Source organism: Tamandua tetradactyla, chromosome 1, assembly GCF_023851605.1.
Source record: "Tamandua tetradactyla isolate mTamTet1 chromosome 1, mTamTet1.pri, whole genome shotgun sequence".
NCBI classification, from domain to species: Eukaryota; Metazoa; Chordata; class Mammalia; order Pilosa; family Myrmecophagidae; genus Tamandua; species Tamandua tetradactyla.
In genome coordinates, this window is record NC_135327.1 from 39793544 (window position 1) to 39819208 (window position 25665).

The 25665-nt window shown below is 38.9% G+C and overlaps 1 protein-coding gene across 13 annotated transcripts in view; it reads left to right on the forward strand.

Moving 5' to 3' along the window:
• The window catches only part of RALGAPA2 (Ral GTPase activating protein catalytic subunit alpha 2), a 426648-nt gene that overhangs the window by 253137 nt on the left and 147846 nt on the right, over nt 1-25665 (forward strand). For 11 of the 13 annotated variants that reach the window (XR_013157020.1, XM_077114723.1, XM_077114751.1 and 8 more), the window contains 7 exons: nt 276-384; nt 5267-5377; nt 6613-6681; nt 6809-6946; nt 9702-9885; nt 16394-17165; nt 24423-24494. Coding sequence is in view for 12 of the 13 variants with exons in the window: in XM_077114723.1 (XP_076970838.1) it covers nt 276-384; nt 5267-5377; nt 6613-6681; nt 6809-6946; nt 9702-9885; nt 16394-17165; nt 24423-24494 (1455 nt within the window). In the remaining variant the exon portion in view is untranslated. Of the gene's footprint in view, nt 1-275; nt 385-5266; nt 5378-6612; nt 6682-6808; nt 6947-9701; nt 9886-16393; nt 17166-24422; nt 24495-24798; nt 24950-25665 lie in introns of those variants that run through there. The other 2 variants (XM_077114778.1, XM_077114762.1) reach the window with 2 other exon arrangements.

The following is a 25665-nucleotide window of genomic DNA, read 5'->3' on the forward strand; positions in this document are numbered from 1 at the left end:
TCAAAAAAACCCTGTCACATGGGCTGTGACAATTAACAGCAAATATGCTGTTGGTTTCATTAAATATTTAAGTACTAACCTATACGAAGGTTTGTTTGTACTAAAAACTAGCCTATTGAGGGTATCTTTTTTTGCAAGAAGACATTCTGTTAAACATGTAACTATCATTTTTATTTTTTGGTATAAATTATTATAAACATTTTGTCATGTGAAACATACCAGAAGGTATGTTATGTTTCATGATAGTTTTCCTGCTTTTCCTTCTTTTTAACCAGATGCATTGCCATTTGCTCCCTTGGGGTCTGGATATGTGAAGAACTTGCACAGTGCACGAGCCATCCTCAGGTGAAAGAGGCCATCAATGTGATAGGTGTAACCTTGAAGGTATTACCAGTTTGTGCTATATGTTTGACATTAAGCTCATCCCAGGTGTTGAAACCAGTCTTATTTTGAATTAGCCCCACCTTTGTTTTGCTTACATTACAGAGAGGTGATGATTCAAAATTCTTTTTCCAAGAGCCATGTTATATATGCTGGGAGGTTCCCAGGAGAGGCCACAGATGCTGCTTCGCCATTGGCTGCTACAACCAAGCCATCTATGGCTGAGCATTCCCATACTGAGCCTGTGTGGCCAACTGGGGTCCTCTGGTGGCTGGCAGCTTCTAGGGCATGGAGGATACCTGTGACCTGTCAGAAAGGGTGACAAGAAAGTAGAATCTGTGCACCAGCCTCTACTGTTGGACTGGAGAAGGCCTGGGCATCTAGATGTTCCCGCTGGGGAATATACTGCAGGCACTTTGGGGCCTTTCTCTTCCTTTGCTTTGTTACTGAGAAGAAGAGCTGCAGTTTATGGAATACTTACCCTGAACCGTATTAATGGTAAATGCTCTAAATGCTTTTGCTCATCTTCACGTCAGCTCTGCAAGGTAGATGTTACAATCCCTGTTTTACACCTGAGGAAATGGAGGTCCCGAGGAGTCTGGTCACTGGCCAACAGCCCTGCAGATGTTTTTGGTGGAACTAGTGTGGAAAGCAGATCTATGTGGCATTCAAGCCATAACTGAACTTAGACTTGTGTTGTTAGGCCACTGGCTTTACCTCAAATCTTGCCAAGTCCTTATTTGTCTCCTGCTTAGAAATAATGGCAATAATTACCTCCTCTAGAGCTAAGGAGGGCCTGGTCTCTGCCTGGCACAGGCAGATTTGGTGGAAGTTTTCTGCTGTGATGCAGTTGTCCGCATCTGAGATAGAGGAGGGTTAAGAAACTTGTTGGAGGCTCCAGAGTGACTGAAGTTCAAAGTCTGACACCAAACTCCAGGCTCTTGCTGTGTCCCTTGCTGTTGTGCCACATGTGCAGAAGGCTTCCTGTGCATTTTCTATTTCAGCTCGTGAACTAACCAGCCAGTGGCATCCTGTGTCCTTGGCCTAGTTCAGGCTCTCTGTGGTCTAGCTCCCTACCTGCCTGTTCAGCCACATTGCCCCAGCAGTCCTCCCCAACCACTCTTCTTCCTGGCCAAACTCAATGCCTATTGTTCCCCAAATGTTCCTTCCTCTGTCTTGTTTTTTCTACCTGAAAGGGTTTCATCTTGTCCTTTCCATCTTCTCTTCATGATGTCTGGATGGGTGCCACCTGTATATGGAAGTTGGGAAATGTTTGGTGCTGATCTCTGTGATGAGGAATGGGGAAATCGTTAAACCAAGGTGTCTTTCATGAGCTCTTCTTCTGGCCTGAACAAGATGCCAACAATTGACCTTTTTCATCATATTTACTCTTTAGAAGCACCCTCTAAGGTGAGATATCATTGTTACCTCCATTTATAGATGAGGAAAATGACCCTATTGGGAACAGAGGTGACTTGACCAGGTTCAAACCCAGGATGTACTGGCCCCACATCAGGGTCTTCGCCCAACTGAGGTGTGCAAGACACCCTTGACTCCCAAAGCCATGTGAAAACATTCACATGTAATTGTCAAGGTAGAGAAGGCTGTATAGCAATCATGTATCAGCCTGGGCCCCAATTCATTTTTTTAAACATTTTTAATTTTTTTAAATATTTTTTAAACATTTTTTAAACATTTCTTAAACATTTAAATATAAATGCAGAAAAGTGATAAATTTCAAAGTACATTTTAACAAATAGTTATAGAGCAAATTTCAAAGTATAGAATGGGTTACAGTTCAGCCATTTCAGATATTTCCTTCAGGCTGTTCTAATATACCAGAAACTAAAAAGAAATATATATAATGATTCAGTGATCGTAATCGTTTGTTAAATCCTAACTTCTCTGTTACAGCTCCTCCATCTCATTTGATCACTCTCTCAATCATTAGGGATATTTGGGCAATGACCCTTCTGACTTCTTCATGTTGAAAAGGGATGTTAACATATGGGGTAGGGATATGCAGCTGGCTGAATATTCTTGAAGAGACTGGTACCTCTGGTTTTCAGGGTTTATCTGGCATAGGAACAATCTGGACGTTTTGTGCTTCCAAAAAAAATAAACTTAATAAGTAAAACTTTATCATAGAGTCTTAGACAGAGACCTGGGTTTCCTTTAGGGTTTTCAAGAATGCTGTTGGTTAGGGCTTGGCAGACCATGGCAATTTGCAATATCTGGCTGAGGCTTGTATAAGAATAACCTCCAGAATGACCTCTTGACTCTATTTGAAAATCTAAGCTACTGAAACCTTATTTAGTTTCATTTCTTTTACCTATTTTGGTCAGGAAGAAATTGTCAGTCCCACGATGCTAGGGCCAGGCTTATTCCTAGGAGTCATGTCCCATGTTGTGAGGGAGATTTATACCCCTGGGAGTTATGCTCCATGTAGGGGCTAATTCATTTTTTTAAATACTCTGTTTTCTCAATACTAAGATCTGTTTAAAAAAGAAAACACTTTTATTTTTTCTGAAATCTCAGTATATATATTTAATGCGTTATGGTTCCTGCATCTCTACCCCTTTCCTGGAAAAGTTGTTAATAACTGGATGGTGTCTGAGAATGTTTCTATATAACATGGAAGAGAGGCAGACATTGATAACAGAGGGAGGAACAGAAATACTTTATATTTGTTTCTTTGTACTTATATAAATTTTCAAAAATTTCTGCAATTTTCTGGGATTATGAGGAAAAATTTAAGCACCAGAAAACTATAGCCCAGCCATATGGATCCTCACCATCTGTCAGGCCTGTCCCAGCACAGCACTGGGACCAAGGTCTCCTTGAGTCCTCCCTGCCCTGGTAAATGCTGCTACTCTCCCCATCCTAGAAATAAATGGGAGACTCAGGAAGGTCAAGGAACTGGGTCAGTATGAATTGTTGAGAAATCAAAGTGCCAAGATACAGCCAACTAGGCCTCCTTGTAAAACTCTATTTTTAACCATTATTAAAAAAGACAATAACTTATTGACTTAAAACCCAGTCCTTGGTGATAGCACCCTCTCTCCTCCTTTGCTCCTCTGCCTCTCTCTGATTCCCCATGTGGCTGTTCTAATTGGGTTATTCTACTAAAGGACAGAGCTCACAAATCTAAGAAAAAAAGTTCATCTTTGTGTCTCATACTTTGAGTTCAGTGCTGGCATATTGTCACTACTCCATGACTTTGTGCTGGATGAGTGAGTGATGGACGAATGAGCAAATAAATGAATGAGTGATTTCACCCCCACCATTCCCCACCTCACCCACCCTTCGTGTGTCACCCAAACTAGGCCAACCTTCCTGCCTTAGTCCCAGTGCCCTGCTGCTGACAGCTAAAGCGAAAGCTACTCTTCCTCTGCCATCTTCCAGGCTCAACTCAGCGTTCCCTCCATTCACAGGGCCTTCTCGAGTTTTCTCTGGCTGCTCCTCTCTCACTCAGATACCCCAGTCTTCCTGACTTCCCTCCTCTCTGCCCCTAGCCCTTTAATCTGTGTGCTGTTGCTCATCATTTTCCTCTTACCTGTTTCAGCCTTCTAAAGAGTTAAGAGCCAACCAACTCTGGTTTTCTATGTCATGGACTGGCCATCATCAGGCAGCAGAAGCATACCCAGGATCCACTCGCATTCTTCCGCTCCCTCCTTGTCCCATCTTCACCTCAGATACACCAAGCGTTTTCCTTCAGGGGGCTATACTAAACATTAGGGGCAGAAAGGTGAATAAGATATGCAAAGAAATAAGCACACAAAGGAACAAGCAGACTAACAGAAACAATCAGCTCCAATAGTCCCTAAAACTAGGAAGAAAGTAGAACAGGGGAATGGGATAAAGCAGAAATGCTGGAGAGGTCTGCCACCCTTTGGATGGGCATGGTATCCTTGCAGAAAGGGCATTAGTACATGATCTGAAAGATGGAGCAGTGCCAACCACATGCAGACCTGGGGATGCATGTCCCCGGCAAAGCCTGGAGCAGGTACAAAGTCCCTGAGAAAGAAACAGGCCAGACTGTTTGAGGGATAGAAAGAGGCCTGTGGGGATCAGGTCATCTGGGGTCTGGATGGCCAAAGCAAGGCCTTGCAGTTCTGGGCAGGGGAGGTGCAAGGTCCCCTTGTCCCTATCTTGCACCTGCAGGATGAAAAGTGAGAAGGCCAAGGGTCCTTGCAGGAACTGCTGTTTTGCATGCCATCTCACAAGAGGTGGTGAACACCCGGAAGACCTTGGTGGTGACCCTAAACATATCAGCCTTAGGAAAAATTCTCAAAGTAATGCCATTTACCATAACTCTTGTATTCTTTTTTCATTGTTGCTAATTTTACACGTATCTTAGTATTTTACACATATGGGTTAAGTCTCATTTCATAGGATAGAAAGTCACTTGTTCAGTCCCTCTTGCTCTTTATGTAAAATGAAGATAACACCTACTTTGCAGAGCTGTTAATGAAGATGTATTAATGAGAGAATGAGTAAAGTGTTAAAAGGTTCAGCATAAGTGGATACTCAGTGTACTACGTTTTAATTTCCTCTAATTTGTCAAAATTATGATTTACATGCTCTGAATCAGGCATTTGAAATTATAAATTTAATTGCCAAATGAGTAAATGTCAGCTACTTTTTTCTATGGAATATTATGTAAAGTACTATAGACATGCTAGATGAGCAGTAGTTGTAGAATGGAGGTGTGGTCATGTATAAACTATCTCATAATAGGGCATATTTTTCATGAATTTAATGCAAGAGAAATGAATGTAACCCTTATGGATCTAGGTAAAAAAATAACTGTTTTGCTCTCCCTTAGGAATAATGCACAAGTTCAACAATGTTATCTGGTTTTGGGTTTTGTTTTCTTTTACAGGTTCCTAACAAAATCGTGGCTCAGGTAGCTTGTGATGTTCTGCAGTTGCTGGTTTCCTACTGGGAAAAGCTTCAGACATTTGAAACCTCTCTGCCTCGGAAAATAGCAGAAGTAGGTCTTTTCCCTGTAGTGCTGAAACATAAGCATTTCCTTTTTATTATGTTTGATATTTAATTAATTATATACACTCAAATAATTGTGAGAGAACCTACTATTAAATTGCCATGTGAATCATTCATTGTAACGTTAATTGAACTGGTTCCTCTCAGCTGTGATTTCAGGCATGGTGTTAAGAAGCCAGCAGTGTTCCAGGGTACAGTTTTATACTCGAGGTGTTTGAAAGGCAGACACTACCACAACAAAGAAGTGTTTTGTAGTCTGGGCTTCATTCCCTAAGAATAGTGTGGATAGTGCCAAAAAGAAGTGGGCAACTGGTTCCAGTGCCCTCCTTGAAGGGGGAAGGGCAGTTGTCTAAACAGGCTGAAGTCCTGGCCAGTGCTTTCTGCCCTAAGTGTGATTACCCAGCTGTGATGGAATTACTAACTTGATAACCTAGGTGGGGGAGTCATGGAAGAGAGGGAGAAGAATCTTGAAGATTGGTTACAGTTAAGGGTGCCTTGTCCATTTCCCATAGGTGCCTAGTGTGAAGGCACATCCAGTCCTGCCAGCTTTTATTGCTGCACATTTGAAAGTTTGCCCTGTTGTTTATACATCCAGTGGTAATTCCTCGAAGAAATTTGATTTGTCCCCATGTGGTATTACAGGGAGAAAGAAGAGGCAATACACATTTATTTTCTCTGATCTCTAGACAGATTTCACTGGTGAGATCACTTTGTCCTTTCAGGGATATATCAGAAATCACAAGTGATCTTTGACCTTGAATGGCCATGAGTGAAATAGAACTTTGTGCACAGGGATATAAAAGACTGCAACATATATAAAGCTGAGGTTTAGGGTGACATAATTTGTCATCTAAATGGGGTTACTTTTAAAGTGAAAGGGGTACTATTACACCAGGTCATCAGGTGGAGACCTGGAATAATTTATAAGAAAGTTAAACAGGAGCATTTTCATAGTTGATCGAGTGCAGAGAAATATTACTTTCTTTCTCTGGGACCCCCAATTTTCCCACCTGTGGAAGTAGAAACCAGTCTTGGCCCCGTTGCCTTCTCCTGGTTTTCAAGATCACACATGTCCCTAAACTGGCACAGTGCTTTTTATCACCCTCTCCTAGTGAGTTGGTACTAAACTGGTCTTGTCACCAAGGCCGTCTCAGGACTCTTTATCATATGACTTCCGACACAATTCCTGTGGTCTGTCTGATTGGGGATTTATTTTTTATACAGATCCTTGTGGCCACAATTGCTTTTCTTTTACCGAGTGCAGAATATTCCTCAGTGGAAACAGATAAGAAGGTAGGTGGCACATTTGCTAAACTTTCCTAAAGTTTGCTTCCTAAAATGTCCAGTAGAATACCTATGATACATATAGGAAAGTACAAACGGCTGTGGTATGAAGCCCTGTTTATGACTCCTCTTCCAGTTTATTGTTTCTCTGCTACTCTGCCTCCTGGATTGGTGCATGGCATTGCCGGTCAAAGCCCTTCTTCACCCAGTGTCCACGGTTGTGCTGGAGGAGCAGCCTGCGTCCAGAGTGCCCTTACTGGATTACATCTACAGGGTAAGTCTGCACCCGGCTCTCGGGTGGAAAGGGTATATGTAAGTCTCAGAGAATTACCAAAATGTGTTTTATGCATTTATTTACTTATCTGTACCCTTTTGAAAAGGGTTTATGGTGGGCTAAATATTGCAAAAGAAAGACAGACTACAATAACTAAGGAGTAAAAGCAGAACAGATATTATTGTAGAGAAGCAACAATTACCGCATTATAGGTGCCTGCACTTTTGTAAGCATCACCTTTAAGCAGCTGCAGTTTGGTTAGAAACTGCCAAGATTTATGGAACATAGCCAACATCTACTTTATTTAAGGAAAAATTGTTTATATGGTGAGAATATCCACAGCATTAGTTTGACAAAATCTGTTTGACAAAAGAACAAAACACAATGATCCAAGTAATTCCTTTGATTTATATAAAAATGACAAAGAAATTAAGGAAATATATCCCATCAAAGTGTTAGCCTCATCATTTTCATGGTTTGTAAAATATTTTAAATTCACACATGTACGCCCCCATTGATTACTAGACGTGACATTTGCCCTGGGCCCTTCAAAATAACCTTCTGTATTGACCTTAACTGTCTCTCCTGTGTAAACCTTATTTATTTACTTATTTCGTCTGCATTCACGTGTCCATTAAATAATTACTATTAGGGAAAAAAAGATTAAAATTAAAACACTTAGCCATGGGTGAAATCTTATTAAAGAGTATTATGTGCTTTTAAATGGTTTCTTCAATGGTCAAAAATATTTTTAATAACTGTCACAGCTATTAAAATGAAGAAGCTCTTTCATTTCTTCATTCCTAATGTAACTGATTAGGATCAGTTAGATACTGTATCATTCTTGCTTATAAACCTTTATGAGACTGTGCTTATAAACCTTTATGAGACTGTGTTGGGCAAACTAAATCAGCCACAGTCATTTAAATTGATCTATTTTCTAAATTATTTCTTTCCTTACAAGATTTCTCTTGAAATTGTCCATCAGTATAAAAGTCACCTGCTGAGTAACAAGATGCATACATTTATTGGAAACTTTTACTGTATTTTTAAAGTAAAGTTTGTGTTGATATATAATATTGAAGTACATATATTGAAGAAAATTGTATCAGTCATAAGTGAGAATTTGATGGATTTTCACAAGGTGAGCAAACCTGAAATCAGAACTTTGCTGGCATCCCAGAAGCCTCCATCCTATACTCACACCCAGGGTGACCCTCTCCTGACCATCTAGCAGCATAGATTAGTTTTGAATATTTTTGAACTTTTATAAGTGGAATCCTACAATTATGTGCTCTTGGTGCCTGGTGTCTTTCATTCAACATCATTTTTAAAGGATTCATTCAGACTATTGTGAATAGTTGTAGATTTTTCACTCTTATTGCTGTATAGCATCTACATCGAGATAAACCACAATTTATTTATACATTCTACTGTTGGTGGACATTTGGGAATTTAGAGCTTTGGACCATTAAAAAAAATCCTGTGAACAGTCTAGTACAAGCTTTTTATGTGCATTTCTGGTGGGTGTGTATTTAGATGTGTCTGCTTTAGTAGAAAACCCCCAATAATTCTCCACAGTGTGGTTGTGCTAATTTACACTGTCACCAACAGTGTCTAAGAATTGTGGCCTTACACTAGGTACTGTCTAGTAGGTGTGGAGTTCTAGTGCGTTGCGATTTTAATTTGCATTTCTTATATTTATTGCATTTTTGACTAATTGGAATTATTCCTTTCAATGGCAGGAGCTCAGTTTTTACCTTAAGCTAGAGAATGACTATAAGGGGACTTTCCTGTACAGCTTTTTTCTGCAAGAAGAGGACCTATCCAGTTGATTATCCCTGCTGGCCACAGTTCATGATACTTTTTAGCCAGGTACAAAGGATAGCTGACCACAGGGCCTCCTGCCATGGAAGTGAGTCAGAGCTAGTCACCTAGAAGTGAATTTGTTTAAATATGTTTAATCCAACAATGATTCCGTTATTTCTTTATGCCTAAAGTATTGCCCTGATTTTCATAAAAATCAGTTCTGTTCGCTCTCCTGAATTTATGAGCAAAAAATAAAATTCAGCACAATTAATACCTCCTTCATACATTTTAGGATACTCAAGATTTTGTATGTTTGCCTGGCTTGTGTTTACATGAAAGCACAGTAGAGTAGATAGACCTTCAGTTGACTACAGTTTTTGAACAACCGGTGAGCTTTCAGGAAACTAATTTTGTGGAAAGGAGAATATTTTTTAAAATTGTACTACATTTACTCTATACTAAATTGCACTTTTAAGAAAATGTATTAAATCAGTCCTTACCATTACTTGTGTCATGTTATTCTAAACTAGATCCCAAACCATGAGGTAGGCTAATGCTTCTGCTACCCTCTGCCACAAGTGATGTTTGTCTCACCTGTGATTTGTCTCACAGCTCCTCCTCTCTTGACATAGTCCTTGTACTTGTGTTGTCTCTGGAATACTGGAGGAGGACCTCAGTATGGTCAACCACACAGTATGGTAAAAATGGCACATGTTAATTTTTGCTTTCTTTTGCCTGGAGGGTGTTTTTATTGGTGTTAATGTGTAAGGAGGAAAATAAACACGCTAAAAGCAAGAAAGTATTTTGGACTGGAAAGGATTTGATGTTTTCAGGTATTTCCAAGTAGTTGTCCTCCCTCTTAAGAGCCGTGCTTGCTAGATCAGTTAGTCATCAGGGGACAGGGCTTGGTGGTATCCGTGGGTCTCATCCCCTTCTGTTTTCACAGGTCCTGCACTGCTGCGTGTGTGGCTCAAGCACATATACCCAACAGAGTCACTACATACTGACCCTGGCTGACCTTTCATCCTCAGACTACGACCCTTTTCTGCCACTGGCAAATGTTAAGAATTCTGAGCCAGTCCAATATTATTCATCAGCAGAATTGGGCAACCTGCTTACTGTTGAAGAGGGTGAGTACTCTTCAGAATGTGAATTGTAGGCAGGATGAGGAAGGATTGTAGCCTTTTCTTTGTACTTGTTTTGTGATTTATAAAAAAAAATCTAGTTCTTGTAGTCCTAGTTTCTAGAGTTCTCTGTGATAGCAAATCTGGCCTTCCCATTTCTTTTTTTTTTTTCCTCTCTGCTTTTTCTCCTTCCCTCTCTTTTCCTGCCTTAGTTATTCAAATGGTGATCTATTGTTGAGGGTCTGTATGTCTCAGATCTATGAAACACACACAGAAAAGACCCATTTCTTCTCCCCTGGAACTTTACTTCTAATGATAGAGGTATAGTGCAGAAAGACTTATTTATGTTCCTGTAGCACTGCAGGTTTTTCTAGGCAGAATTGGCATCAGCAAGGCTTTGAAGGATGAGCGGGCTTTGAAAGGGCTCTAGAGTATTTCCAATCAGGAGGGCGTCCTGAAGAAAGAGATGGGAATTTGCATGCTGTACTCATAGCAGTGGGTTCATTATGGGGCAGGAGGGTTATTGTCAGGACTTAGGGGCTACTGAATTTCTTCTTCAATCATCTCCCTCCCCAAAATGACAAGAGCTTTTTCTGGGCCTTGGAATGTGAGTCAAAATGTGGGTGTGTCTTCTACACATGTGATAAAATTGCATAGTACTGAAAATGCACACACACAAGTAAGTGAGAAATTCTGAGTAATGTTAATTATGGATTGTATTGATGTCAATTTCCTGGTCATGATGTTATATTATCATTATGCAAGATGTTACCATTCAGGAAAATTGGGGCCAGGGTACTCAGTTTCTCTCTGTGTTATCACCTACAACTGCTTGTGAATCTTCAGTTGTCTCAAAATTAAAAGTTTACAGAAAACGTTTTTAAAAATGTAGGTTATTAGATCATCCATGAAAATTATATGGACTTTGCAAATTAAAAAGCCCGGCCCAAGAGTGGAATCTTGGTGGGCAGGAGGTGTGAAAACATGCTTAAAATGAAAGGAATGAGGGAATATTACTAGAAAAGCAACGTCGGACAAATGTTGTATCATCTCATTGATATGAAATAATTAGAATAAGCAAATTTATAGAGTCAGAAACTAGAATACTAATTATCAGGGGCCAGGGTAGAGGGAGGGAATGAAGCATTAAGATTTGATTGGTACAGAATTCCCATGTAGGGTGATGCAGGAGTTTTTGTAGTGGATGATGGTGATGGTAGCACAACATTTTGAATGTGCTTGGCACCATTGAATTGCAAATTTGAATATGATTAAAAGGGGAAATTTGGTGTTGCATATATGGTACTAAAATGAAAAATTTTTAAAAAGCATAAGACTGTATCTCCCAGTGAACCCTAATGTAAGTATAGACTCTGGTTAATGGTATAATTATAATTATGCTGTTTATAACAAGAATTCCACACTGGTGCAAAGTATTAGTAATAGGAGCAATGTATTGTAGGAGGGAGAGAGTGGTATGTGGGAGCTCTGTATTTTCTACAATGAATTTTCTGGAAACCTACAGCTTCTCTAATTAAAAAAATAATGATAAGGAAAATAAAAGCAAAATCAGAGAAATGGAAAAACAACCGAGTCATTGGGTGGTCAAGGGAAGAAATTTCCTAAGGAATAGAGGAAGGTCTGCAGGGCAGGCTTCAAAAAGCTCAAGGAAGGCAAGAACAGAACAGGAGCTATTTGATAGCCCATCTGAATGATGGGTACTGGGTTTTGTCAGAGAACTTTCATCAGAGTGTGGTGGTCTGTAGACAGATAATGTGATCTACTGACCTGTGCAGTGACCATCAGGACACCAAGACAAACTGCTCTGGTAAGGCCTTTGGTGGAGAGAGGAAAGAAAGAGCAGGCAGCTGCCAAGTGCAGGAACTGGGTCCCTGGGATGCTTGCAGGGTTGCAGAGTCTGGGATCTAGTGCAGGCTACCCTGAAGGGGTTGGTTTGGTGAGGATGAAAAAGACAAGAGCAGGTGGCAATCATGCAGTTAGGACAAGGGTTTTGGAATCTCACCATCCTGATTTTAGCTCCATTTTATAAATGAGCAACCAGTTTAAAGGATTTTTTTTTTTTGCTGGTTATGAATGGTCAATTAGAACACTGAGCAGAAACCAAAATACCTCCTCAAATCTGGGTATTTTTGTTGAACCAAAAATAACTAAGCTATCACCTTTATTTTACCTATTAACTTCCCCCAGGATATGACCGGGTAGCAAGAGTGTCTGTGTAGGCCACATATTTTTAAGCTTGTTGCTTTTTTATTCTGTTAAAACTCTTTGTCATAGAAGTTTACACAATTATCTTTAGTATCATTGAACTATGTTGGGATGAGTTTGCACAAAGTCCTGAGGTTTTCTGGAGAATAGATACTCAAGTCAAAGAGTGTTGTACATTTAAAGAAAAGTGGTACAAAAAATCTGCTTTAAAAGTGGTACAAAAATCCCAGCAACCAGTTTAAGGGATTTTTTTTTTCCATGGGTGGATAAGTCAGTAATGGAAGCTGAATCCGAATGAACTTTGATCCATTTCTTCAGTTGTTTTCTATCTTGCAATCCCTTGTCTTGGAAGAACATTAATTTGCTTTTTCCAAAAGTCATTAATTTATGCTTACCTTACATGGCTATAGTACCTAAAACGAAGTACAACACTGTGTTAGTTTCTTAAATGTTGCCAGAAGGCAACATATCAGAACTGGAACGGCTTTTAAAAAGGGGAATTTAATAAGTTACAAGCTTATAGTTCTAAGGAAGTGTTAGTGTCTAAATTAAGGCACCACCAAGAGGTTCCCTTCACTCAAGAAAGGCTGATGGGTCTGGGACAGCTCTGTCAGCTGGGAAGTCACGTAGCTAGCATCTGCTGGTCCCTTGTTCCTAGGCTCCATTGCTTTCGGCCTCTGTTCCTGTGAGAGTTCCTCACTTTGCTTCTCCACGGCTAGCTTTCATCTCTTGGCTTCTGTTGGCTCTCTATAGGTTCTGGCTTGCTTAACATCTCATGGTGACATCTGTTGGGCTTCAAGCATCTCCAAACATCCATGTCTCTCTTCTCTGCCTTTCAGCTCTGCTCTGAAGTTTCTGTCTGCTCTGTCATTTCTGGCTCGCTCCAAAATGTTTCCTCTTTTAAAAATTTCAGTAAACTAATCAATACCCACCTGAAATGGGTGGACTCACGTCTCTACCTCATCAAAAGGTCACACCCACTGTTGGGCATGCCACATCTCTGTAGAGATAATCTATCAATAGTTTCACACTACAGTGTTGAATCAGGATTAAGAGAAAAGGCTTTTCCTATGAGAGTGGATCAGGATTAACACATGGCTTTTCTGGGTTACATAATATTTTCAAACCAGCACAATCACTCAGGATTCATTCCTTAAAAATAGCAGAAGAGGGTGCATGGGTGGTTCAGTGGAAGAATGCTCGCTTTTCATGAAGGAGGCCTAGGTTTGATTGCCAGACCATGCGCACCTCCCCCCACCCCCGAAAAAAGATTGATTGTTTAGTGAAAAAGGAACAGCCTAAAAATGCACATTTGATTTTTTGTACCACTTTTCTTTAAATGTACCACACTCTTTGACTTGAATATCTATTCTCCAGAAAACCTCAGGACTTTGTGCAAACTCATCCCAACATAGTTCAATGGTACTAAAAGATAATTGTGTAAACGTCTATGACAAAGAGTTTTAACAGAACAAAAAAGCAACAAGCTTAAAAATATGTGGCCTACACAGACACTCTTGCTACCTGGTCATATCCTGGGAGAAGTTAATAGGTAAAATAAAGGTGATAGCTTAGTTATTTTTGGTTCAACAAAAATACCCAGATTTGAGGAGGTATTTTGGTTTCTGTTCAGTGTTCTAATTGACCATTCATAACCAAATTATTTCTAATCAGTTAACATTTCTGATAAAGAAACACTGTATATTTATTCTTTTTAGTTGATTTTTTCATAGACCAGTTGTCTCCTATTTGTTGTAATTACTCCTTTTAAGTAGAGTTAAAGGAAACATGTTCAACCACCTAAAGCTGAGGTGGCAGCCAGACCCTGTATCTTCCCTGCTCCGAGATGAGTAGTTAATGGACACACACACATGTGTTTCTACTTATTAATGCTTGATTGCTTTAAAACAAGGGAGAGGATGGGCTTTTAAAAATGAAGGTTAAAGGCCAACCTAAAATTATTACTTTAATATTTCATCTCTAAATTTAGAAAAATAAAATTAAAATATTTTGGAAATTTTTTAATAGTTTGTGGAAGTCATGAGCAGGTTTTTCCTATATTGGAGTCCAGATTTTCCCTTACTCTTTCAGAGAACCTACAGGCAAGTTCATTCAGCTGAAATCTGCCAGGGAAGAACAATTCAGTAATTGTTCTCAAATATTCCTTTTCTTGACTTTTCAGTACCAAAGATAATTGGGATTTTTATTGGGTCTGTCATGATTTATTATTAGTGTGATTCCAGGTCGATTTCCTATTATGAATTCAAATACATTCATAAAATATAAATTTTAAATATAAATTTACATTTATCTCACATTTTACTCACACATAACCTGTGTGAGTAAAAGTTATTGTCTGCCTTGGGCTTTATCAAATTGGACCTGTACCATTAGTAATTTTTTTTTTGGTGGTTGTTGTTGTTTTGTATGCTATATGGCGGCATTTCATTCTTTTTTCCATGTGAGTATCCCATTATTGCAGCACCATTTGTTGAAGTTTTGTTTGATGGAAGTGCATGGACTGGGAATTGAACTCGTGTCTTCCACGTGGCAGACGAATTCTAACACTGAATTTACCCTTGCACCCCCACCATTAGTGTTTTATAACTTGCTCCATCAGCAATCACTATGAATGTCTTCCAGGCTGAACTCACAAACTTCCAACTAGCTTTGCATTTGTTGATTTTGGCATTTACATTTCTAGTGGTGCATTTATATGGAATAATAAGCATAAATACCCAGTGTTTGTAACTTTTGAAAAAGTTATTATGGACACACAAGTCGAAGGCATGCAATTCCAGGGATCTCATCACGGTGTTTTTAATTCCTTAGCTATGTGAACTCCTAAATACTTATACGAAGGTAGTATCAGACACTAATATAGACAGCCTTTCTTTACTACTAAACAGTGAGTTTTTTATTGTGAAATTTATTTTGCATTATTAAATACAGATGATTTCTTGTTCCTTGCAATGAAAAAAAAATAAGAGGAAAACTCAGGACAATCTTGTTCTCCCATTTGTCCTACAGAATTTCTTAGATCCTGGGACTTGATTGTGCACTGGGATAAATCACTTGGAATTTTAATTTTTAGCTTGAAGAAATATATTTATAATTATCTATGTTTTAAGTAGTATTTGGTTTTTCCTGTTGTGAATTTATAAACCTTTAAGCCCAAATTATAAATTTAGTTTATTTAAAAATCTAGTGATTTTTTTGGTTTAAATTAATAGGTTTCAGACGATTGTGATGATAAAAAAAAATTTAAGCCCTCTAGCCTCCTATATTCTGGAGCAGCTAGAAGAAAAAGTATGAGAGGATCGTATGGTAGCCCATGACAGACTCTGGAATCTGTCCTGTGACCACTTGTTGAAGAGTACTTTGAAAACCATTGCTTTTTTATTTCTTTGCTTTGTATATGTTATATGATTCAATAAAAAAAAGTTAAAAAACAATAATAAAAAATTAATAGGTTTCATTTTTTTCTTGTTCTTAGATTAATGCACAGTTCTTTCATAAATTCATAGATTAAAATTTCCCTAACTACACACCAGCTTAAGTAGTTACTTCAGTCCACACTTACAAATTTCATATATCTGCTTTACCCTTATATACCTCATTTTACATGACCTGATTTCCATGCTGTGGTCCAACTCTTTCTATATATTTCTATACATTTTTGTATTTTTTGTATTGAGTGCTTAATCATCAGTCATACATTTAGTTAAAGTCTTCTAAGTATTTCCATGAATTATGGCTGATTCTCTTAATTATTTAAAATGTATAAATGAAATATAAATTGTCACAATGATTATAAAGCAAATTACTTCAAATTTATTGAAGCAGCCACAAGCTTGACTCATTTCCTTATCAGGTCTCCCTAAACCCTGTGAAGGGGTGCAGGTTAGCCTCTCTGCAACCCACTCTCCCAGCCATGTGCCACTCAAAGGCCACCAACTCTTCAGTCTCTTGCAGCTGTGGACCTTTACCTCGCTAAGGCTGCTTGACCTGTCAGCTCTTTATGAACGGGGACATTGCTCTTGTTTATTGCTATATATACAGTTTTTTTGAATCACCCTTTTGGAATGAAATCTTCATGTAATTTGGTTTTTTTGGCAGTCTCTTTAAATTATGCTTTTTAATTCAAACAGAAATAGTGTCAAAAGAAAAAGAGGTGGAAAAATTTCCAGACCAAAAAAGTCAAACATTTAAGAACAGATTGAAATCTGGTGTGTTCAGTTTTACTCTTCATTCAACCCATCCCGTATTTTCTTTACTATGTTTACAGAGAAGAGAAGAAGGAGTTTGGAACTGATTCCTCTGACTGCTCGGATGGTGATGGCTCACCTGGTGAACCACTTGGGGCACTACCCCCTGAGCGGAGGTCCTGCCATGTTGCACAGCCTTGTCAGCGAGAATCATGACAATGCCTATGTGGAGTCCTCTGAACTGTCCTCTGAGGTGTTCAGGAGCCCAAACCTGCAGCTGTTTATATTTAATGACAGCACCCTCATCTCATACCTGCAAATACCCACAGAAGGACCGGCAGGTGGACCCCGGGAGGGTGCCCTCTCTGATGTGAGAGTAATTGTGAGGGATATCTCAGGAAAGTACTCTTGGGATGGGAAAGTTTTATATGGGCCTTTGGAAGGCTGCTTAGCACACAGTGGAAGAACTCCTTCATTTCTCATCTCAGGCTGGCATCATCAAACATTTGGACCTCAGAGAGATTTTTCTCAAATTGAGGAGGGAGATGATGCCCTCGACAAATTACTTGAAAACCTTGGGCACACTAGTCCTGAATGCCTTTTACCATCGCAGCTAAAGCTAAATGAGCCTTCCCCACCACCCTGTGGAATGAGCTGTGAGCAGGAGAAGGATATCATAGAAGTCATTTTGCGCCAGAATGCACAAGAAGATGAATATGTGCAGAGGTATGCCTCAGATTCTACAATGAAAGTCACCTGTCAAGGGCAGCCCATACCCATGGAGCCACGAGGACCCTTTTATTTCTGCAGGTTATTGCTCAACGACTTGGGGATGAATTCTTGGGACAGAAGGTAACAGTACCCTGTAGTCCTTCAATGATTTCATCATTTTTTTCATGTGATTGTTCTTTTTATCAGTTTGGAGTTGGGGAATCAGAATGGAAGTGGAGATTTTTATCTGTTGCAACATTTACAGTTCATTTTCTGCTGCAAAATTGAAGCTAGAAATGAGACTGTGTTCTGCTGATACACAGATTGAAGTCCAAATAACTCTTGTGTATTTTAGCAAATCAAGCATTTTCATTTTTTTAAGTTGCCACTGTGTCCATTCTTTTTTTTTATTAATTAAACAAAAAATTAACTAACACAACATTTAGAAATCATTCCATTCTACATATGCAATCAGTAATTCTTAATATCATCACATAGATGTATGATCATCATTTCTTAGTACATTTGCATTGATTTAGAAAAAGAAATAGCAAGACAACAGAAAAAGAAATAAAATGATAATATAGAGAAAAAAATAAAAATAAAAAATACAAAAAATATATATAAAAAACAGAACAAACCAACAAAACAAAAAAAAAGCTATAGCTCAGATGCAGCTTCATTCAGTGTTTTAACATAATTACATTACACTTAGGTAGTATTGTGCTGTCCATTTTTGAGTTTTTGTATCTAGTCCTGTTGCACAGTCTGTATCCCTTCAGCTCCAATTACCCATTATCTTACCCTATTTCTAACTCCTGATGGTCTCTGTTACCAATGACATATTCCAAGTTTATTCTCTAATGTCGGTTCACATCAGTGGGACCATACAGTATTTGTCCTTTAGTTTTTGGCTAGTCTCACTCAGCATAATGTTCTCTAGGTCCATCCATGTTATTACATGCTTCATAAGTTTATTCTGTCTTAAAGCTACATAGTATTCCATCGTATGTATATACCACAGTTTGTTTAACCACTCATCTGTTGATGGACATTTTGGCTGTTTCCATTTCTTTGCAATTGTAAATAATGCTGCTATAAACATTGGTGTGCAAATGTCCGTTTGTGTCTTTGCCCTGAAGTCCTTTGAGTAGATACCTAGCAATGGTATTGCTGGGTCGTATGGCAATTCTATATTCAGTTTTTTGAGGAACCGCCAAACTGCCTTCCACAGTGGTTGCACCATTTGACATTCCCACCAACAGTGGAGAAGTGTGCCTCTTTCACCGCATCCTCTCCAGCACTTGTCATTTTCTGTTTTGTTGATAATGGCCATTCTGGTGGGTGTGAGATGATATCTCATTGTGGTTTTGATTTGCATTTCTCTAATGGCCAGGGACATTGAGCATCTCTTCATGTGCCTTTTGGCCATTTGTATTTCCTCTTCTGAGAGGTGTCTGTTCAAGTCTTTTTCCCATTTTGTAATTGGGTTGGCTGTCTTTTTGTTGTTGAGTTGAACAATCTCTTTATATATTCTGGATACTAGACCTTTATCTGATATGTCGTTTCCAAATATTGTCTCCCCTTGTGTAGGCTGTCTTTCTACTTTCTTGATGAAGTTCTTTGATGCACAAAAGTGTTTAATTTTGAGGAGCTCCCATTTATTTATTTCTTTCTTCAGTGCTCTTGCTTTAGGTTTAAGGTCCATAAAACCACCTCCAATTGTAAGATTCATAAGATATCTCCCTACATTTTCCTCTAACTGTTTTATGGTCTTAGACCTAACGTTTAGATCTTTGATCCATTTTGAGTTAACTTTTGTATAGGGTGTGAGATATGGGTCCTTTTTCATTCTTTTGCATATGGATATCCAGTTCTCTAGGCACCATTTATTGAAGAGACCGTTCTGTCCCAGGTGAGTTGGCTTGACTGCCTTATCAAAGATCAAATGTCCATAGATGAGAGGGTCTATATCTGAGCGCTCTATTCGATTCCATTGGTCGATATATCTATCTTTATGCCAATACCATGCTGTTTTGACCACTGTGGCTTCATAATATGCCTTAAAGTCCGGCAGCGTGAGACCTCCAGCTTCATTTTTTTTCCTCAAGATACTTTTAGCAATTTGGGGCACCCTGCCCTTCCAGATAAATTTGCTTATTGGTTTTTCTAATTCTGAAAAATAAGTTGTTGGGATTTTGATTGGTATTGCATTGAATCTGTAAATCAATTTAGGTAGGATTGACATCTTAACTATATTTAGTCTTCCAATCCATGAACACGGTATGCCCTTCCATCTATTTAGGTCTTCTGTGATTTCTTTTAACAGTTTTTTGTATTTTTCTTTGTATAGGTCTTTTGTCTCTTTAGTTAAATTTATTCCTAAGTATTTTATTCTTTTAGTTGCAATTCTAAATGGAATTCGTTTCTTGATTCCCCCCTCAGCTTGTTCATTGTTAGTGTATAGAAACACTACAGATTTTTGAATGTTGATCTTGTAGCCTGCTACTTTGCTGTACTCATTTATTAGCTCTAGTAGTTTTGTTGTGGATTTTTGCGGGTTTTCGACGTATAGTATCATATCGTCTGCAAACAGTGATAGTTTTACTTCTTCCTTTCCAATTTTGATGCTTTGTATTTCTTTTTCTTGTCTAATTGCTCTGACTAGAACCTCCAACACGATGTTGAATAATAGTGGTGATAGTGGACATCCTTGTCTTGTGCCTGATCTTAGGGGGAAAGTTTTCAATTTTTCCCCATTGAGGATGATATTAGCTGTGGGTTTTTCATATATTCCCTCTATCATTTTAAGGAAGTTCCCTTGTATTCTTATCTTTTGAAGTGTTTTCAACAGGAAAGGATGTTGAATCTTGTCAAATGCCTTCTCTGCATCAATTGAGATGATCATGTGATTTTTCTGCTTTGATTTGTCGATATGGTGTATTACATTAATTGATTTTCTTATGTTGAACCATCCTTGCATACCTGGGATGAATCCTACTTGGTCATGATGTATAATTCTTTTAATGTGTTGTTGGATTTGATTTGCTAGAATTTTGTTGAGGATTTTTGCATCTATATTCATTAGAGAGATTGGTCTGTAGTTTTCTTTTTTTGTAATATCTTTGCCTGGTTTTGGTATGAGGGTGATGTTGGCTTCATAGAATGAATTAGGTAGCTTTCCCTCCACTTCGATTTTTTTGAAGAGTTTGAGGAGAGTTGGTACTGATTCTTTCTGGAATGTTTGGTAGAATTCACATGTGAAGCTGTCTGGTCCTGGACTTTTCTTTTTAGGGAGCTTTTGAATGACTTATTCAATCTCTTTACTTGTGATTGGTTTGTTGAGGTCATCTATGTCTTCTTAAGTCAAAGTTGGTTGTTCATGTCTTTCCAGGAACCCGTCCATTTCATCTAAATTGTTGTATTTATTAGCGTAAAGTTGTTCATAGTATCCTGTTACTACCTCCTTTATTTCTGTGTGGTCAGTGGTTATGTCTCCTCTTCCATTTCTGATCTTATTTATTTGCGTCCTCTCTCTTCTTCTTTTTGTCAATCTTGCTAAGGGCCCATCAATCTTATTGATTTTCTCATAGAACCAACTTCTGGTCTTATTGATTTTCTCTATTGTTTTCATGTTCTCAATTTCATTTATTTCTGCTCTAATCTTTGTTATTTCTTTCCTTTTGCTTGCTTTGGGGTTAGTTTGCTGTTCTTTCTCCAGTTCTTCCAAGTGGACAGTTAATTCCTGCATTTTTGCCTTTTTTTCTTTTCTGATATAGGCATTTAGGGCAATAAATTTCCCTCTTAGCACTGCCTTTGCTGCGTCCCATAGGTTTTGATATGTTGTGTTTTTGTTTTCATTCGCCTTGAGATATTTACTAATTTCTCTTGCAATTTCTTCCTTGATCCACTCGTTGTTTAAGAGTGTGTTGTTGAGCCTCCACGTATTTGTGAATTTTCTGGCACTCCACCTATTATTGATTTCCAACTTCATTCCTTTATGATCCGAGAAAGTGTTGTGTATGATTTCAGTCTTTTTAAATTTGTTAAGACCTGCTTTGTGACCCAGCATATGGTCTATCTTTGAGAATGATCCATGAGCACTTGAGAAAAAGGTGTATCCTGTTGTTGTGGGATGTAATGTCCTATAAATGTCTGTTAAGTCTAGCTCATTTATTGTAATATTCAAATTCTCTATTTCTTTATTGATCCTCTGTCTAGATGTTCTGTCCATTGATGAGAGTGGTGAATTGAAGTCTCTAACTATTATGGTATATGTGTCTATTTCCCTTTTCAGTGTTTGCAGTGTATTCCTCATGTATTTTGGGGCATTCTGGTTTGGTGTGTAAATATTTATGATTGTTATTTCTTCTTGTTTAATTGTTCCTTTTATTAGTAGGTAGTGTCCTTCTTTGTCTCTTTTAACTGTTTTACATTTGAAATCTAATTTGTTGGATATTAGTATAGCTACTCTTGCTCTTTTCTGGTTGTTATTTGCATGAAATATCTTTTCCCAACCTTTCAGTTTCAACGTATATTTATCTTTGGGTCTAAGATGTGTTTCCTGTAGACAGCATATAGAAGGATCCTGTTTTTTAATCCATTCTGCCAGTCTATGTCTTTTGATTGGGGAATTCAGTCCATTAACATTTAGTGTTATTACTGTTTGGGTAGTACTTTCCTCTACCGTTTTGCCTTTTGTATTATATATATCATATCTGATTTTCCTTCTTTCTACACTCTTCTCCATACCTCTCTCTTCTGTCTTTTCGTATCTGACTCTAGTGCTCCCTTTAGTATTTCTTGCAGAGCTGGTCTCTTGGTCACAAATTCTCTCAGTGACTTTTTGTCTGAAAATGTTTTAATTTCTCCCTCATTTTTGAAGGACAATTTTACTGGATATAGAAGTCTTGGTTGGTAGTTTTTCTCTTTTAGTAATTTAAATATATCATCCCACTGTCTTCTAGTTTCCATGGTTTCTGCTGAGAAATCTACACATAGTCTTATTGGGTTTCCCTTGTATGTGATGGATTGCTTTTCTCTTGCTGCTTTCAATATCCTCTCTTTCTCTTTGACCTCTGACATTCTAACTAGTAAGTGTCTTGGAGAACGCCTATTTGGATCTATTCTCTTTCGGGTGCACTGCACTTCTTGGATCTGTAATTTTAGATCTTTCATAAGAGTTTGGAAATTTTCAGTGATAATTTCTTTCATTAATTTTTCTCCTCCTTTTCCCTTCTCTTCTCCTTCTGGGACACCCACAATTCGTATATTTGTGCGCTTCTTATTATCATTCAATTCCCTGAGCCCCTGCTCAAATTTTTCCATTCTTTTCCCTACAATTTCTGTTTCTTTTTGGATTTCAGATATTCCATCCTCCAGTTCACTAATTCTAGCCTCTGTCTCTTTAAATCTGCCATTGTAGGTTTCCATTGTTTTTTTCATCTCTTCTACTGTGTCTTTTATTCCCATAAGTTCTGTAATTTGTTTTTTCAGACTTTCTATTTCTTCTTTTTGTTGATCTCATGCCTTCTTCATGTCCTCCCTCAATTTATTGATTTGGTTTTTCAAGAGGTTTTCCATTTCTGTTCGTATATTCAGAATTAGTTGTCTCAGCTCCTGTATCTCATTTGAGCTATTGGTTTGTTCCTTTGACTGGGCCATATCTTCAATTTTCCAGGAGTGATTTGTTATTTTTTGCTGGCGTCTGGGCATTTAATCATATTTCCCTGAGTGTGGGACCCAGCAGGTTGAAAGACTTTCCTGTGAAGTCTCTGGGCTCTGTTTTTTTTATCCTGCCCAGTATGTGGTGCTTGTCTGTCTGCGGGTCCCACCAGCAAAAGATGTTGTGGCTCCTTTAGCTTTGGAAGACTCTCGCTGCTGGGTGTGTGGTGGAGACAGAGGAAAAGTTGTAGGTTTGTTTTAATGGCTTCAAATTGTGAAGTCCTGGGATCTGAATTCCTTGAGAGAGGGATTCCACCTGAGTTGCATTTCACCCCTCCCGTGGGGAAGGTTCAGGTGGTAGAGAGCCCTGAAAGCAGCCTGTTTCTGCGTTCGGGGCAGTTGCATCCTGTGTAATCCCAGCGCTGAGCCCAGAGGCAACGAAGCCTCCATAGAAACAGCCGCAGAAGGCTGTGTTTCGCCCCCTTTCCTCTTTTTCAGTTACCCCAATCGGCGACTTCCGCCTTGATCAGTTTCGCCTGTGCTGAGGGCCTATTTTTAGTAGTCAGAAGTTGTTCATTAGTGCCACTATTGGTATTAGGTTGGGTTCAGTCTCTACTACTGTTGGAGACTCTTTCCTTTCCCTCCGGGAAGTCGTCTGTGGGGGAAGGGGCACCGGCTGCCACGGCTTGGGGGACCGCTTATCCAGGGCTCCCAGCCGGCCCGGGAAGCCGCATGTGTGGAAGGGGCTCCGGTTGCCAGCCACTGCGGCTTGGGGAACCGCCGATCCTAGGCTCCCAGCTGGCCTCAGGAAGCCGTGTGTGGGTGAGGGGCGCCGGCCACCGCGGCTTTGGGAACCGCCGATCCGAAGCTCCCTGCTGGCCCGGGAAGGAGGGAGGAAGGGGCTCCGGCCGCCAGCCGCCGTGGCCCGGGGAAGCACGCGCCTCTCGGGGACCTCACCGCAGCAGAGTCTCTTAGCCCGTCCAGCTGTTCCAGAATGGGGTACACTGTGTGTCTGATCTCTGTCGTGGCTCCAGGAGCTGTTCTGTACTGTTTCTAGTTCTTTATTAGTTGTTCTGGAGGAGGAACTAAGACCTGCGCGCCTTACTAAGCTGCCATCTTCTCCGGAAGTCCTGTGTCCATTCTTGCTCCTACCTTTATGCAAGGTAATAGTGGATTACAACAGGTGAATAAACCATAGTCACACCTTAATCTACTGAGGTGAGGTAGGTAGAGACTTGACTCAACTCTAATGAAAGATATGGTGATATAGGAGTTTAAGAGAAATGACTAAATCCAATAGGAAATAGCAAAACATTGGAGAGAAAACATCATAGAAATGGGTGGGTATGAGCTGGACCCTGACAGCAGAGTAGAGTTTTTTAGGGGAGGTTTGGGAAAAAGCTCTTCACAACAGAACTGACAATGAAAACAGAGACACATACTCATGTACCCAAGTCACACATCCATTCACCACAAAGCCATCTAGTGTCACTGGATAGTAATGGTATTTATGGAATTTTGATACCTTTGAATGTTTAAGGAAACTGGAGTTCATTCCTTAGGATTCTATCGCTTTTTTCTTTTAAACATGGGCAGGCCCCGGGAATCGAACCTGGGTCCTCTGTTTGGGTGATGGATGGATAGATGGGTGGATTTTAAGTCAACTGATTGATTGGAAAGGGGAAAGATTGCACTGTGACCACCTGTTTTTCTGCCGCTGCTTTTTCTTTATAGGAAGAATTTTCACCTGTTGAAGAAAAATTCAAAATTATTGAGGGAGCTAAAAAATTTGGACTCCCGTCAATGGTATGTGTAAACATATGAAAGCACTGTATTCCTGTCTGTTTTTGTGTATGCTTAGATAATAAATATAGCTACAGATATGACTATAAGGAAAAGATACTCAAGGACATTTCTGAGCCATAGAATCTGATGACATTTTTACATGCTTTATCTTTGATATTTTTATCCTTAAGGAAAAACTTATGTTTGCTATGCTATGAAAAGATCCAGACTCCCACCTAATATATGCCTTTTATTGAGTAACTTTCTATGTGGTAGGCAGTTGACATACATTCTCATTTAATTTCAGCAACAACCTCTTTTTCAGATGAGGAAACAAAGGCTTACCTAAGGGGAAATAACCTGCTCATGGTCATTTATAATCAGCAGAACTGTATTATCTGAAGTTGAGAGAATCTGACTTCATACTCCCTGCTTTGCCCCAGTATACTGGCATTTTGCATTCTTTGCTTGTTTGTTTGGCATGGGCAGGCACCAGGAGTTGAACCTGGGTCTCCGGCATGGCAGGTGAGAATTCTGCCACTGAACCACCATTGTACCATCCTGCAGTCCTTGTTTTTTAATTTTGGAATGGGTAAAACTGATGTCTTTTAACAATTGATTAAATTATTTATGCATTCATACATGCTAGATCTACTCCTTTTCTGTACAATCTTAGAAAAATTCTGAAGATCACAACCATGGAAAGTCTTTGATATACGGTAATGTGTGCTTCCCAAACTCCTAACTCAAGAGTAGGTGTAGACTTGAAACATAATAGGTGCATAAAATGTTTTGAAAGTAATAAACTACTTCCTTAATCTTTGGTTTTTAAAACTTTTTAAAAACGCTGCTTTTTTTCCCATAACATATTGGTCTCATACTCTTTCAGCTCTCAAGTAAAATATTCAGATTGTTTTATTAGTTTATTTTTCAACTCTTTACACTATATTTTATTCACTACTTAAAAAACACAAACCAAGAAAAACAACTTCTTGACTGCTTTAGCCCAATATATCTTGACATATCCTATGCTTGTATTTGGGGAAATTATTAAAGCTCAATTTCATTCATTCATCCTTGATTCATTCATTCATCATTTTATTTACTGTCATACTTCCCTTTTAAGCACTTACGGTGATGAATTATGTACTTGCTCAGCAAATATTTTCACTATCATATATTTAAGTGGTTT